Raw genomic sequence first — 15,254 nt, forward strand, 5'->3', positions numbered from 1 at the left:
GGTGGTCCTATCACACTTCCCTGGGGCACTGCTGACAATACTCTTGCCTCTGATGAATACTTGCCGTCACGGACAACATACTGGGTTCTATAACTTGAGAAGTCTTCGAGCCACTCTCATATCTGTGAACTTGTCCCATAAGCTTGTACCTTGCTTAACAGCCTGCAATGGGGCACCTTGTAAAATACTTTCTAGAAATATGGAATCTGCCTGTTGCCTTTCATCCATTGCTCGCAGTATATCATCTGAAAAAAGGGCAAGCTGAGTTTTGCACAAGTGATGCTTCACGAGTTTTGCACAAGTGATGCTTCCTTACATGATGCTGATTCATGGACGTAAGGATCTCAGTCTCAAGAAAGTTTATTATATTCGAACTGAGATTATGTTCAAAGACTCTGCAGCAAACAGAAGTAAGATATATTGGTCCATAATTTTGCGGGTCTGTTCGTCTACCCTTCTAGTACACTGGCGTCACTTGTGCTGGTGATACGGTCACAATAAATGCAAGCTAGGTAAGGGGCCTATGCCACAGAGTACTCTCTCAAATACAGAACTGGGATTCCATCCAGTCGTGGTTATTTATTTGCTTTCAAATCTTTCAACTGTTTCTCTACACGAGGTATGCTTATTACTATGTCATCCATATGGGAGCCTGTCGAATGGTCAAATGAAGTATGTCTGTATGGTTCTCCTGTGTGGCCGATTTCTTGAACATGAAATTTAAAACTTTAGCTTTCGTTTTGCTGTCTTCAACTGCCACACCAGACAGATCAACAAGGGACTGAATGGAAGCCGTAGACCCGCTTAGCGATTTTACATAAGACCAGAATTTTCTTGGGTTCTCTGCCAGGTCTTTTGTAGAGATGTGACAGTGGTAGCCGTATGCTTCATACATAGATCTTGCCATAGTTGTCATTTGTGTGGTCCCTTTTCAGCCAAGAATGCAACAGCCTCTGCTTCCTCAGCATCCTCTGAATTTCATTATTAAAGCATGGTGGTCTTTTCCATCCTTTGTCCACTTACTAACCACATAACTCCCCAGACCACAGTTTACAATCTCCTTACACTAAAACCTATAATTCCTTTACATCCATCTTACTGGAACTAACTGATGCCAGTTCACTATCTAAGTAAGATGCTAACAACTGCTTATCTGCTCTATCTAGCAGACACATTCTCCTAGCCTTCTTGACTGATTTATTAAATTTTGTAATCATAGTTGTTATAATGACATCATGATCGCTAATCCCCATTTCTAATTGATATTGTCTGTAAGGTCCAGCCTATTTGTAGCTACCAGATCTAACATATTTCCACTGCATGCAGGCTGCCAAACTAGCTGCTCAAGAGAGTTTTCATCGGAAAACGTGTTCAAAAGTATTTCACATGACTGTCTGTCTGTATCCCCAGCAATGAATCCCAGACATCCCAGTCTATACTCAGTAGGTTAGTCACCTCCAACTAGTATTGCACAATCTGGGTTTTTATGCGATATTGACTACAGACTTCCTTTGAATGACTCTAGAACTGTCACAGCAAAATCGGGTGGCTGGTAAAAACATCCAACAATTAATTTAGTTTCACCTACACCTGTTATACATGACCAGGTAACTCCACTGTTACACTCAACTTTGGCCTCAACAGAGAGACTATTTTTGTCAACTGCAATGAACACTCCCTCTCCTACGGCCTTTAATCTGTCTTTCCAATATATGTTCCAGTGCCCACTAAATATCTCAGAGCTTTCCACTTCGGGTTTCAGCCCACTCTCGGTTCCAAGAATAATTTTAGCGTGAGAACTCTCCTGGAGGGCAGAAAATTCGGAAACTTGATTACGACTACTGTGACAGTTTGCTGATAAAATTATGAAAGTTGAAGTGATTTTATTCTGAACACCATTTGACTTCCCTTACTGCTTATCAACTGCCAAGTGTTCATCAGAGCACCTCATACTATTGCCTAGCCTAAAAACCCTCACGTGCATTCCACAAGTACTCTGCTACCCGAGTAGCTGCTTCCTCTGTGTACTGCACCCCTGACCTATCAAGGGCAGTCCTACAAATCCTAACACGATAACGCAGATCTAGAAATCTGCAGCCAAGACGATCACAGAGTCGACGAAGCCTTCGGTCGAGACCCTCCACTCGGCTCCAAGCCAAAGGACCTCGATCAACCCAGGAAACAACACTGCAAATTGTGAGCTCTGCCTGCACCCTGCATGTGAGGCCAACAGTGTTCACCACCTCCATCAGCTGCCTGTACGGACTGAGGACGGCCTCAGAACCCACGTGACGGGCACCGTCGGTGCCGACGTGAGCCACAACTATCAGACGACTGCATCCTCCACGCTCGATAGCCACAGGCGAGGCCACCTCCACATCTCGGATGAGGCCCCCCAGCAGACTAAATGAGTGCACACTGGCTTTCTTTCCACCCTGAATGCTATCTGCATAAGAGGCTCCATAAAGCACATAACACCGGAGCTCCCAATAACTAGTAGCCCCCTCGCCCGTGCCTGCTCAGATCCTGCTGCAGGAGCAGCCACCTGTCCACTCGCAGTGTGAATGGGCGAGGCCAGGCAGCCAGTGTCCACACTGGCCCTCTGCCTCAATGCGTTACAACATGCCACTCACCCTGCTGTGAGGGTGGACCCACCACGTTGGGTGCACTAGGAGGCTCCTTGAAATAGAGCCTGTGGGCAAAACATCCCCTAGAATGTCTCATGCAATGCACAAGATTCTCCACCGAGAGCTGGAGCCTGATGTGCCAGGTACTGTATGAGACATGTGAAATACTTTAATAATAATGTAATAATTCCAATTCCAAAGAAAGCAGTTGGTGACAGGTACGGATATTTCTGAACTATCAGTTTAACAAGTCATATTTGTAAAATACTGACACAAATTATTTACATGAAAATCGATAAGCTTGCAGAAGCCACCTTTGGGGTAGATCAGTTTGGGTTCTGGAGAAATGCTGCATGGGTAAAATACAAGAAGCAAAAAGTTATTTAGAACATGTAAAGAAACCAGAATGCAGTTATAAAGAGCTCAAAGGACATGAAAGGGAAGCAATAGTCGAGAAGAAAGTGAGACAGGGTCATTGCCTATCTTCGATGCTATTCCATCTGTACATTGGGGAGCAGAAAAGAAAACCAAAGAAAAATTAAGAGAAAGAATTAAGATTCACAGGGAAGAAATAAGAACTTTGAGATTTGCAATTCTGTCAGAGACAGTAAAGGACTCGCATGATCAGTCGAATGAAATGGGTAGTGTTGCGAAAAGAGATTATACAATGAACATCGACAAAAGTGAAAAAAGGGTCACAGAAAGTAGTTGGATTAAATCAGGTGATGCTGAGAGACTTACATAAGGAAATGAGACAGTACAAGTAGTAAATGAGTTTTGCTATTTGGGCAGCAATGTAACTGATGATGGCTGGAGTAGAAAGGATATAAGATAGAGAAATGCATTACTGAAAAGGAGGAATTTGTTATCATCTGATACTGATTAAAGTGTTACGAAGTTTTTCTGAATGTATTTGTCTGGAGAGTAGCAAACAAAAAGAGATTAGAAGCTTTTCAGGGTGCTACAGGAGAATGCTGAAGATTAGATGGGTAGATTGAGTAGATAACGAGGAGTCACTGTACTGAATTGGGAAAAATAGAAATTTATGGAGCAAGCGAGAAAGAAGGGGTTGGATGATAGGATACATTCTGCAGCAACAAGGAATTTGAGGGAAGTTTTGCGATAAAAACTGTAGAGAGTGGTCAAGGCTTGACTACATAATGCAGGTTCAAATATATGTAGGTTGTAGTAGTTCTTCAGAGATGAAGAGGCTGGCACACAATAAACTAGCTTATAGAGATATACCAAACCAGTCTCTGGAGTGAAGAACACAACAACAATGACAACAACTACCACCCCATTACCACCTCCACAACAATGATATTATAACATTGACTGCACACTGTTTTCAAATATGAAGCACTAATAGATATTAAAATATTAAGCTGAAATTGTATTTTCGTGTAGACTATTGCTGATTTCCATGAAGGAAAATATCTTTGTTGGTCAGAGAGAGACTTCTCTTAAAAATTATTTCATTGATAACTAATGCTTGAAACACTTATACAAATCATGTAAGGCTGTCAAAAACAGATTAATTTACGTAGTAAATTATGCATACTTACGTTGATGAAAGGTATAAATATTTGAGAAGATTCATCGTCTGAGCTGTTAAAAATAAAAATCGTCATGAATGTCGGTGGATTAAAATGTGACATACTTATAGTAGTAATTCATAAAATGTGCATCTTTTTAGTACTTTAAATTAGTTCAAATGTGCAGGGCTTACTAGTATGTTAATCTGTATTTTAGTAACTAATAAAATCAACACGATAATAATATACAACATAGAAAAGACTATAAAAGTACCTTTTCTCTTTATAAGTTATCATCGCTTCAGCAATTGGCAGTTGAAGAATGGCACTCGCATTATGCAGATAACGATGAACCCTATTGAGCATTTCTTGGCAGTCAGTCTTTTGTAGCTCTGCATGTTCTAAAAGTTCCTTCCAGCTATCCACTGTGAATGCAGAGGCATATACGGCATCCAAAGATCCAAGATACCGAGCTAATGTGTTGTTGCCTACAAAAATAAAGCTGTGCAGACTTCAAAAATAAGCAAATTGGCGTTTCAGTTTCACTATTGTCCTGTGGGAAATCATAACTGCTAGTTATTAAATCTTGTTCTATGTAGAAATGGTATGCTATAAGTGTTAATACCTCATAACTATAATCAGTAATGCAAGATATCCTAATGAGAAGTTAAATTTATTTATTCAGGAGAGAACATGCCAATATGAAACTTCAAATGAATAGAGAGAGATAAAATGCCTACTTAGTAACATGTAAGAAAGTAGCAACTCCAGAGTAAAACGCAAAAATTCAAATGGATTAAGTTTTTGGAATGAGATCGCCGTACACCAGTCAGGAAGAGAACAAGAGTGTTAAGAGAAAAAAAGGTAAGAAGTAATTCCTCAAAGTCATCTAAGAAGCTATATCACAGACAGCACACACAGAAGGTGAGAATAACTGAGAAACTAACAATGTAATGCTAAATCTACAATATGAGTGATGATAAATGGCAGAAAAAGCGGTTGGTAAGCCATACATAAATTAACAATAAAATGGGGATGAAGCGGTGAAGCAAAACATACATGCAAAAAAAAATAGGTGAAATGTGGAGGGGGAGGGGGGGACATGTAAACGATAAATATGTAAATGATAAATAAGAAAGATATGTGAGTATGAAAAGAAACAGGATGCAAAGCCAATGCTGAATTGGTGGACTCAAAGGTAAAAATGAGAAGAAGGCAAAAAGACAGTGTGTCTACTCATAAACTGATAGTTGACAGATACACAAAGAAATGTAAAATTGCTAGCTTTTGGAACCAGGTGTCCATTTTTTCTGGCAAAAAGCAAGAAAATATTGGAGGAAAAGAGACTGGAAAGGCTTGCATATACAGGGAAAGTCACCTCAATATTGTGTCAAGGAAGACTTACCAGACAGGATGAAATGAAAAATGGATTTTATCAAAAAATGGTTCAAATGGCTCTGAGCACTATGAGACTTAAAATCTGAGGTCATCAGTCCCCTAGAACTTAGAACTACTTAAACCTAACTAACCTAAAGACATCACACACATCCATGCCCGAGGCAGGATTCGAACCTGCGACCGTAGCGGTCGTGTGGTTCCAGACTGAAGCACCTAGAACCGCTCGGCCACACCGGCCGGCTGGATTTTCTCATCCTGTCTGCTAAGTGAAGGCTTCTGGGAGAGTGCTAAGTGAAGGCTTCTGGGAGAGCAATCATTTAGCAATGAATATTAATAAAGCTATCATAATCATCATAAAATATTAATAAAATTATGTTACACAATGATTACATTGTTATATGATCCAACTAAACTATTATACAATTAATGTTTGTAGCATCCCTGTTAAGAAACTATGTTTCTACTTGTGATATAATAAAATCTGTCAGCTATATAAATACTTTACCTAAAGGAACTATGAGGAATTTGATGTAGTTCTGCCAGTCAGGCGGCTTCAAGGACAGCTGGTCCACATAGAGCCTTAATACTGAATTCACAAAACTGTCAGAACCAGCAAGCAAAACTTTAATAGGAGGAGGTGGTTTTGCATTGCTGTTACAGCTGTGGGAAGAATTTGGTTTGTCAGTGGAGTGTCATTTATTTTATTGTATCATACCAGCATTTAAATTTTTAAAATTTATAATACAGTGCATTTAAATGTTAAAAATGTTGGCTTTCCAGTAAAAGAGTTACAAAAACTGTAATTAACTTTACTCAGATTTAATGGTATAATGTGTATTTCAATTATTTAATTTTTTTTTTTTTTTCTTCAAAAAAGTTATCAGTCATCACTTTGGAACACATGCAGCAATGCATGAGTACAGGATTACATTCAACTAATGCACACACACAAAAAAAAAAAAAAAAAGAAGGATACAAATTCACTCATCATTCCCCTGCAAATGTAAGATACAGTGGATAAATGGACTGCGGCACCTACACGATATCCTTTGTTTTCTTTCCTAATATGGTGCACATCCTTCTGCACTGCAGACGACCACTCTGCCACTGTGCTATTGCAGAATAAACAAACCTGAGCTTGAAACACACAGTACGTACCAAACAAATTGACGTAGCAGTTAACTCACCAGCTGTATTGTGAAACATTCGCTATGCCTCAATTCTGCAGACAACTAATAAGTACTGTGTGGAATAGAGCCACTAATGCATCCCCAAAGAGGTCAAAGGAGATGTGCTAGAAATGGTCTCACAGTACTGCTGGGGAAATCACCACCACACCCAGAACAGTCCAGGAGAAAAAATCAGCTGTACACTCATACAACCCCCAGGGATTGATCCTGTCTCCAAGAAAGCTATCAGGTGGCATGCAAGAGTGATGATGAGATTATCAAGTGGCTCAGACTGGGATAGATTATAATCAAAGACACACTGATAGAATGAGGTTTCCTTCAACTAATAGCAGCAATGTTCGTGACTGTGGGGAAACACTGAATCTATGTAGTGCATCACATATAGTGATCCCTAGGTCTAACATGCTCAATTAAGAGTGGTATATATGGAAGTGTATGCAATGGGCTAATATTGTCTATTGAGACAAGGAGGGGTAGCATATCCCTCATCTCAGAGCATGGTGAGAGAATTCGAAGCCATGGTGGAGAATGTGATTGAGTTTTTCAAGGCCAGGGTGATACTGCATAATCACAGGTTTACTGGTATCAAAGGAGCAAATGGTATAGGAGATTTGTTTATGGATGTACTGGATAGAATTTTATCAGTAAGGTTACCAGTATATTTTGACAATTCCTGCTTTCCACTGCAGGTGCAATGTTCACAGATGGCAAAGCTGTAAGGAAGAGACTTTTGGAAGTGGAACATGTGACAGCTGTCAGAGTGGAGGTAGTGTTGGTGGTTGATATGGACAAACATATGAATGAGGCAATATTGACCCTAAGACTGCTCTTAAAAGAGAGTACAAGAGATTTGGTGTACAAGGATGTCATGTCCACAGTAAGTAACAAAGATGCTGGTGATGATGTGACAGGAACTGTAGACAGGCAGTGAAGGAAGTGAGCAGTGTCTTGAACATAGTGTATTGACCTTGCAAAACTCCCATCACACATACTCTTCTTAAAATCCAGTCTGGCACCTGGTACTGCACCTAATGGACTTAACATTAAAACTGGCATCTCAGGCTGTCACCCACCCTACCACAAGAACCTTCACCTCTTCCATTTACACCAGTGTCTCACTATCACCTATCTGGACCTTCGCAAATGTAAAATTCAAGCTCGAACACTATTTAACACCCTGTATACATTTTGCAAGATCCTTGTACTCTGTGACCCTAACTTTCCAAATCCCATCACTGCAATAGAATCTTTTACCCTTCAACAGCTGGAACAGCATTCCCAGCACCATCTGATGAAACTGTCCCAGCTACTCCTGTTTTATGCCTGCATGGAACTACCTTTAACTACGAATAAAGGATCCAACTCTCCCCCCAACCCCTGTCAACCTCTTGTATCTCCATGTCCATGCCTTCCTGACTTAGTCCGTCTTCCACATCCCCAAAAACTTCACCCACCTTCCGCAAAATGCACTACACCTGAACACATATCCTGTGAGACTGTTGTCAAATTTTTTGTCAAAACTCTCTAACCCCTGCAGAACTGTCAGCCCTTTCTAAGGCCTCATCTTTAGCCCCAAACCTAATTTCAACCACATTGGACTTGTAAAAGATGTCCTTTCCTTTACTCGTTCTTTGAATTGGATATATTTCTTCACCCCTCACCTCACTGACAACAGACAACCAAATCCACGTATGGAAGCATATTTAAGACAGTCCCATCCTCCTTCTAACAGTGATTTACTTCCAGCTTTCAGGAATTTGCAATTTCTAACAGGGTCTCACCTTCCATTCCTAAACCTCTCCCGAGAGACTCCAACATCACTCCTATGGAACACCCTGCTTGCTCTAACCTGAAAAACAACAATCCATACTATACTATCCATCCTGAAGAGAAAGGTTTCATCACAGTGGTCATGAATCATAGTGACTAAGTGGCTGAGGATCTCTGCCAACTTTCTGATTCCACTGTATACAAATCTTACTACAATGATCCTATCACAGAAGACCAACATGATCTCAAGCAGCTCCTCACACCAGAAATTCTGCACACTCCTTCCTTTTACCTACTCCACAAGCCCAGTCCCACAAGTCTCCTGCCTGGTTACCCCATTGTGGCTGGGTATAATGCTCTGACAGAATGAACTCCTTTGTTGTCCAACACCTCCAAACTATTGTCTGTAATCTCCCATCCTACATTCAAGACACTGCTCACTTCCTTGACCACCTCTCCACAGTTTCTGTCCTGTTACCCCAAGGCTCCTCATTGGTCACTAAGGATATGACATCCTTGTAGACCATCCTTGTGGCCATGAAGCACTACTGCTGTTCCCAAACCCACCACCTCTTTCCTATTCCTCCTAGCCAACCACATCCTGCCCCACAGTTATTCCAGGCCAGATCTTTAAAAAAAAAAAAAAAAAAAAAAAAAAAAAAAGAAGAAGAAGAAGAAGAAAGAAGAAGAAGAAAGAAAATGGTACTGCCATGGGTACTCACATGGCACTGCCCTATGCCAACTTATTTAGATCTATGGGCCATCTGGACAAATACTTCCTATCCAATCATCACCTAAAACCTCTTGTCTGATTCAGATTCACTGATTAGACTTCCATGATCTGTTCCCACAATAAGGACAACCTTTGCTCTTTTCTTCATAACCTCTACATCTGTTCCCAAAACTGTTTCACCTAGTCCTTCTCAACTCATCGATCCACCTTCCTAAAAGTCAGTCTCCTCTCAGATGGCTCCATAAATAAGTCTATCCATATCAAATGCACCAACCACTAACTGTACCTCCACTTTGAGTCACCTGTTCCATGTCAGAAAGTCTCTTCCTTACAGCCTCGACATCTATGGACACCGCATCTGCAGTGAAAGCCGCATCTGCAGTGAAAGCCACATCTGCAGCGGAAAGCAGGAGTTGCCAAAATATATTGACAGTTTTACCAGAGCCTTTACTAAGACAATATTCTACCCTGCCCATCCATAAACAAATCTTCTGTTTCATTTACTCCTCTAAAACCAGTAAATCCATTAACCAGCCACCGACTAGCATTCCTCTGATTACCCAGCATCACTGTGACCTTGAAAAGCTCAATCACATCCTCCACCAGTGCTCTGAACACCTCTCACCATGCTCAGAGGTGAAGGATATCTTACCCATATCCTCCAAAGCGGTGTTCCTTGTCATCCTGCACTCCTTGGAGATCTGTCCCATACACCCATCCACAACCTACTACAGTATCTATCAGAGGGATTTCTTACCCAATGAAAGGAAGGGCCCTGTGTGAAAGCACCTGTGTTATATACCAGCTATGCTGCAATTACTATTCAGCATTCTGTGTGGGCATGACAAGTAATCAACTGCCTATTTGCACAAATGGGCATGGCCAAAGTGTGGCAAACTGCAAACACAACATGCTGCACACAACAACACAAATGACTTCAACAGCTGCTTCACTACACAGGTCATTTGGATACTTCCTTCCAACACAGGTTTTTCTGATCTTTCACAGTTCTCCTGGCCTAACGCTCCACTAACCTGTTCCCAATGTCTCATGTTACTTTTTCCCTTCCATCTTCTGTCCACACCATTCCTTCTCCGTCCAGATCATGCACTGCCTCGTCCTACCACTTCTCCCTCTCCTTCCCAGGTTCTCTCTCTCTCTCTCTCTCTCTCTCTCTCTCTCTCTCTCTCTCTCTCTCTCTAACCCATCTCCCATCTCCTCTTCTCTTCATCTTCACCTTTCTCCAATTTTCCTCCCACTCCCACTTTTCACATCTCTTTTTGCTCTATTCCCTGTGCTCTTTACATCTTGTTGTGCAGCCGCAGATTCATCCCTTCAAAAAGCTGCCTCTCTATGCTACCCCTTCTTGAGTCCTTCCCTACAGCCCTCCTCATCTCCATCAGCTCACACAATTGCTTTCAATAATCAAGTATTAATAATCAGTCTTGTTGTGGCCACAGGAGTGCGCATTTGGGTGTCTCTGTGGTTTTGTGTGGAAATGTGTGTTCTTTGGCTAGAAAAAAAGGTAGTGTACATGCTGTTTTCTGTTATCTGTTTCTGTACGTCACGCATCAATTCACTATATGCGAGTGGTTGCCTTTTCCTTATTTTATGTATTACTTTATATTTTGTAAGAGATCTTTCAAGTAGATTCTGTCATGACAGTTGCTGAAGATTCATGCACTGGCCTTTCTACAACCAAATGTATTTCGTTCAGCATCTCTCTGAAACTTTCTGGCAGTTTCTAGAAGCTTCATTCTATCTTTTAACCCTGCTTTGTTTTCCACCTACCGTATTTACTCGAGTCTAAGCCGCACTCGAATCTAAGCCGCACCTGAAAAATGAGACTCGAAATCAAGGAAAAAAAATTTCCCGAATCGAAGCCGCACCTGAAATTTGAGACTCAACATTCAAGGGGAGAGAAAAGTTTTAGGCCGCATCTCCAAATCGAAACAAAGTTGGTCCACTGTAATATGAGACAATTTAGATCGAATGAATGACGATACAGCTATAGTAGTTTGGTTCGAGTCGTAAGCTTAGCAGTTAAGCTTTACCAGGTAGCCATTGCTATGCGTCAGGCGCTCCGTCCGTATTTATACGGGTACCCTTCCTTTTTAACGTGCTTCGTCTGGTTTGAATTGATTGCTTATTTTTCTTTGATCTGATAAGCGCAGTTTTCTTTGTTATAGGTGTTTACGTCACTCTACGCTGAAAATGCATTACTGTACTTTGTCATGCATTGTTTGTCGTACTCTGATACTGCATATTTACGGCCTGTCGCCGATCGCGGCATGGCTTGCTTTTGTGCGTGCTACCGCCGCTTACAAATAAAAAAAAAGAAAAAGAGAGAGAGAGGAATCGTCTCATTAGCGAAACAATGTCAAGAGACTGCTACTTCTTGTTACTTACACTGCTGCCTCCTTTCATAATGATCACCAAGAACCAAATAATAGACTGCGTATGATAGAAGATGTTCTGAACGAGAGTTTAGCGAAAATTTTTCTCCGTTTGAAAATCTTTGCACGCGCCTCTTTAGTACATTACATTCTGCACAGAAATTAGAGTCATCTTAGATTTAAAAATCTAGTCAATTGCCTCACCTCATTTCTGACTGTATCACTGTTTAGCATAAGAATAATACAAATATAAACATGACATGATATGTATATTCTTCCGCGTTGGCTGTTGTCTCACTCTAGTTTTGTGATTTATTACGCAGACAGGATTTAAATGAGATAGCAGCAAACACGAAACAATACATGGCAAAATGTTTATATTCGTATTATTCTTATGGTGATGAGAATACTGCATGTGATTCACAATTTATAAAAGTTCCTATTAGCAACCATCTCTTCTCACAGATAGGAAAAAATTCAGAACGGAGAGTTGACCATATTGACAAACATCCTAAACATTCTTGCCAGTCGGGTTTTTGTAGTACATTGAAATGCTGCTACATTCGAAGATGAACAATACGGAATTTGTATTTACTTCGTTGGATAATGTATGAAAATGCAGTGGTCAAAACTCGGCGCGGAGAAAAAAAGCTTGTCTTCCACCTTTTTTTTTTTAATTTATTTACTGACGCAGAGGTTTTGGCGCCAGTATTTATCTTTGTGCCTACAAAGCATGCCTGTGTAGCGCTACATATATTCGACGGCAGAACTAAGTTGTGGCGGCACCCACCGACATTTTTAAGAACTTCCGCTTGCTTTGCACTCGATTCTAAGCCGCAGGCGGTTTTCTGGATTACAAAAACCGGAAAAAAAGTGCGGCTTAGATTCGAGTAAATACGGTATTATGCAGTAGTCTCTGCTTTTTTATAGAGACTACATACCAAGAAAGGTTCCTCCCATCACAAACTGTTCAATTAGGTACAAATCTGTACAGTGATTGATCAGCCATTTTTCTAAACTTGAGCTACAGGTTCTCTGTATGCCTAATCACAGATATAAAGGATTTCAGTTATTCCTTGAGAGCGGGCTATTCCCTCTGTAACTGCCTCACAGAACATTTAATGATAATATTATGAAAAAGACAGACTGCTACTCACCGTATAGAGGACAGGTGTCTAAATTTCAAATTGTAATTTTAATTTAATGATATCAATATAATAGAAGGAAACATTCCACGTGGAAAAAATTATATATAAAAACAAAGATGAGGTGACTTACCGAACGAAAGCGCTGGCAGGTCGATAGACACACAAACAAACACAAACATACACACAAAATTCAAGCTTTCGCAACAAACTGTTGCCTCATCAGGAAAGAGGGAAGGAGAGGGAAAGACGAAAGGAAGTGGGTTTTAAGGGAGAGGGTAAGGAGTCATTCCAATCCCGGGAGCGGAAAGACTTACCTTTGGGGAGGTATACACTCGCACACACGCACATATCCATCCACACATACAGACACAAGCAGACATATTTAAAGACAAAGAGTTTGGGCAGAGATGTCAGTCGAGGCAGAAGTGTAGAGGCAAAGAAATTGTTGAAAGACAGGTGAGGTATGAGTGGCGGCAACTTGAAATTAGCGGAGATTGAGGCCTGGCGGATGACGAGAAGAGAGGATATACTGAAGGGCAAGTTCCCATCTCCGGAGTTCGGATAGGTTGGTGTTGGTGGGAAGTATCCAGATAACCCGGACGGTGTAACACTGTGCCAAGATGTGCTGGCCGTGCACCAAGGCATGTTTAGCCACAGGGTGATCCTCATTACCAACAAACACTGTCTGCCTGTGTCCATTCATGCGAATGGACAGTTTGTTGTTGGTCATTCCCACATAGAATGCATCACAGTGCAGGCAGGTCAGTTGGTAAATCACGTGGGTGCTTTCACATGTGGCTCTGCCTTTGATCGCGTACACCTTCCGGGTTACAGGACTGGAATATGTGGTGGTGGGAGGGTGCATGGGACAGGTTTTGCATCGGGGGCGATTACAAGGATAGGAGCCAGAGGGTAGGGAAGGTGGTTTGGGGATTTCATAGGGATGGACTAACAGGTTACGAAGGTTAAGTGGACGGCGGAAAGACACTCTTGGCGGATTGGGGAGGATTTCATGAAGGATGGATCTCATTTCAGGGCAGGATTTGAGGAAGTCGTATCCCTGCTGGAGAGCCACATTCAGAGTCTGGTCCAGTCCCGGAAAGTATCCTGTCACAAGTGGGGCACTTTTGTGGTTCTTCTGTGGGGGATTCTGGGTTCGAGGGGACGAGGAAGTGGCTCTGGTTATTTGCTTCTGTACCAGGTCGGGAGGGTAGTTGCGGGATGCGAAAGCTGTTTTCAGGTTGTTGGTGTAATGATTCAGGGATTCCGGACTGGAGCAGATTCGTTTGCCATGAAGACCTAGGCTGTAGGGAAGGGACCGTTTGATGTGGAATGGGTGGCAGCTGTCATAATGGAGGTACTGTTGCTTGTTGGTGGGTTTGATGTGGACGGACGTGTGAAGTTGGCCATTGGACAGGTGGAGGTCAACATCAAGGAAAGTGGCATGGGATTTGGAGTAGGACCAGGTGAATCTGATGGAACCAAAGGAGTTGAGGTTGGAGAGGAAATTCTGGAGTTCTTCTTCACTGTGAGTCCAGATCATGAAGATGTCATCAATAAATCTGTACCAAACTTTGGGTTGGCAGACTTGGGTAACCAAGAAGGCTTCCTCTAAGCGACCCATGAATAGGTTGGCATACGAGGGGGCCATCCTTGTACCCATGGCTGTTCCCTTTAATTGTTGGTATGTCTGGCCTTCAAAAGTGAAGAAGTTGTGGGTCAGGATGAAGCTGGCTAAGGTAATGAGGAAAGAGGTTTTAGGTAGGGTGGCAGGTGATCGGCGTGAAAGGAAATGCTCCATCGCAGCGAGGCCCTGGACGTGCGGAATATTTGTGTATAAGGAGTGGCATCAATGGTTACAAGTATGGTTTCCGGAGGTAACAGATTGGGTAAGGATTCCAGGCGTTCAAGGAAGTGGTTGGTGTCTTTGATGAAGGATGGATGTAATGGGTTGAAGGTGTTGATCTACGTAGGCAGAGATACGTTCTGTGGGGGCTTGGTAACCAGCTACAATGGGGCGGCCGGGATGATTGGGTTTGTGGATTTTAGGAAGAAGGTGGAAGGTAGGGGTGCGGGGTGTCAGTGGGGTCAGGAGGTTGATGGAGTCAGGTGAAAGGTTTTGCAGGGGGCCTAAGGTTCTGAGGATTCCTTGAAGCTCCGCCTGGACATCAGGAATGGGGTTACCTTGGCAAACTTTGTATGTGGTGTTGTCTGAAAGCTGACGCAGTCCCTCAGCCACATACTCCCGACGATCAAGTACCACGGTCGTGGAACCCTTGTCCGCCGGAAGAATGACGATGGATCGGTCAGCCTTCAGATCACGGATAGCCTGGGCTTCAGCAGTGGTGATGTTGGGTGTAGGATTAAGGTACTTTAAGAAGGATTGAGATGCAAGGCTGGAAGTCAGAAATTCCTGGAAGGTTTGGAGAGGGTGATTTTGAGGAAGAGGAGGTGGGT

At 42.1% G+C, this 15,254-nt stretch overlaps 1 protein-coding gene across 3 annotated transcripts in view; it reads right to left on the reverse strand.

Moving 5' to 3' along the window:
- The window catches only part of LOC126461319 (phosphofurin acidic cluster sorting protein 2), a 722,007-nt gene that overhangs the window by 73,221 nt on the left and 633,532 nt on the right, over nt 1-15,254 (reverse strand). For all 3 annotated transcript variants that reach the window (XM_050095989.1, XM_050095987.1, XM_050095988.1), the window contains exons 13-15: nt 6,066-6,220; nt 4,437-4,650; nt 4,193-4,235 (exon numbers count right to left, since the gene is read on the reverse strand). In XM_050095989.1, coding sequence (XP_049951946.1) covers nt 4,193-4,235; nt 4,437-4,650; nt 6,066-6,220 — 412 coding nt within the window. The remainder of the gene's footprint in view (nt 1-4,192; nt 4,236-4,436; nt 4,651-6,065; nt 6,221-15,254) is intronic.

Source organism: Schistocerca serialis, chromosome 1 (assembly GCF_023864345.2).
Source record: "Schistocerca serialis cubense isolate TAMUIC-IGC-003099 chromosome 1, iqSchSeri2.2, whole genome shotgun sequence".
In the NCBI taxonomy this organism is placed as follows: Eukaryota; Metazoa; Arthropoda; class Insecta; order Orthoptera; family Acrididae; genus Schistocerca; species Schistocerca serialis.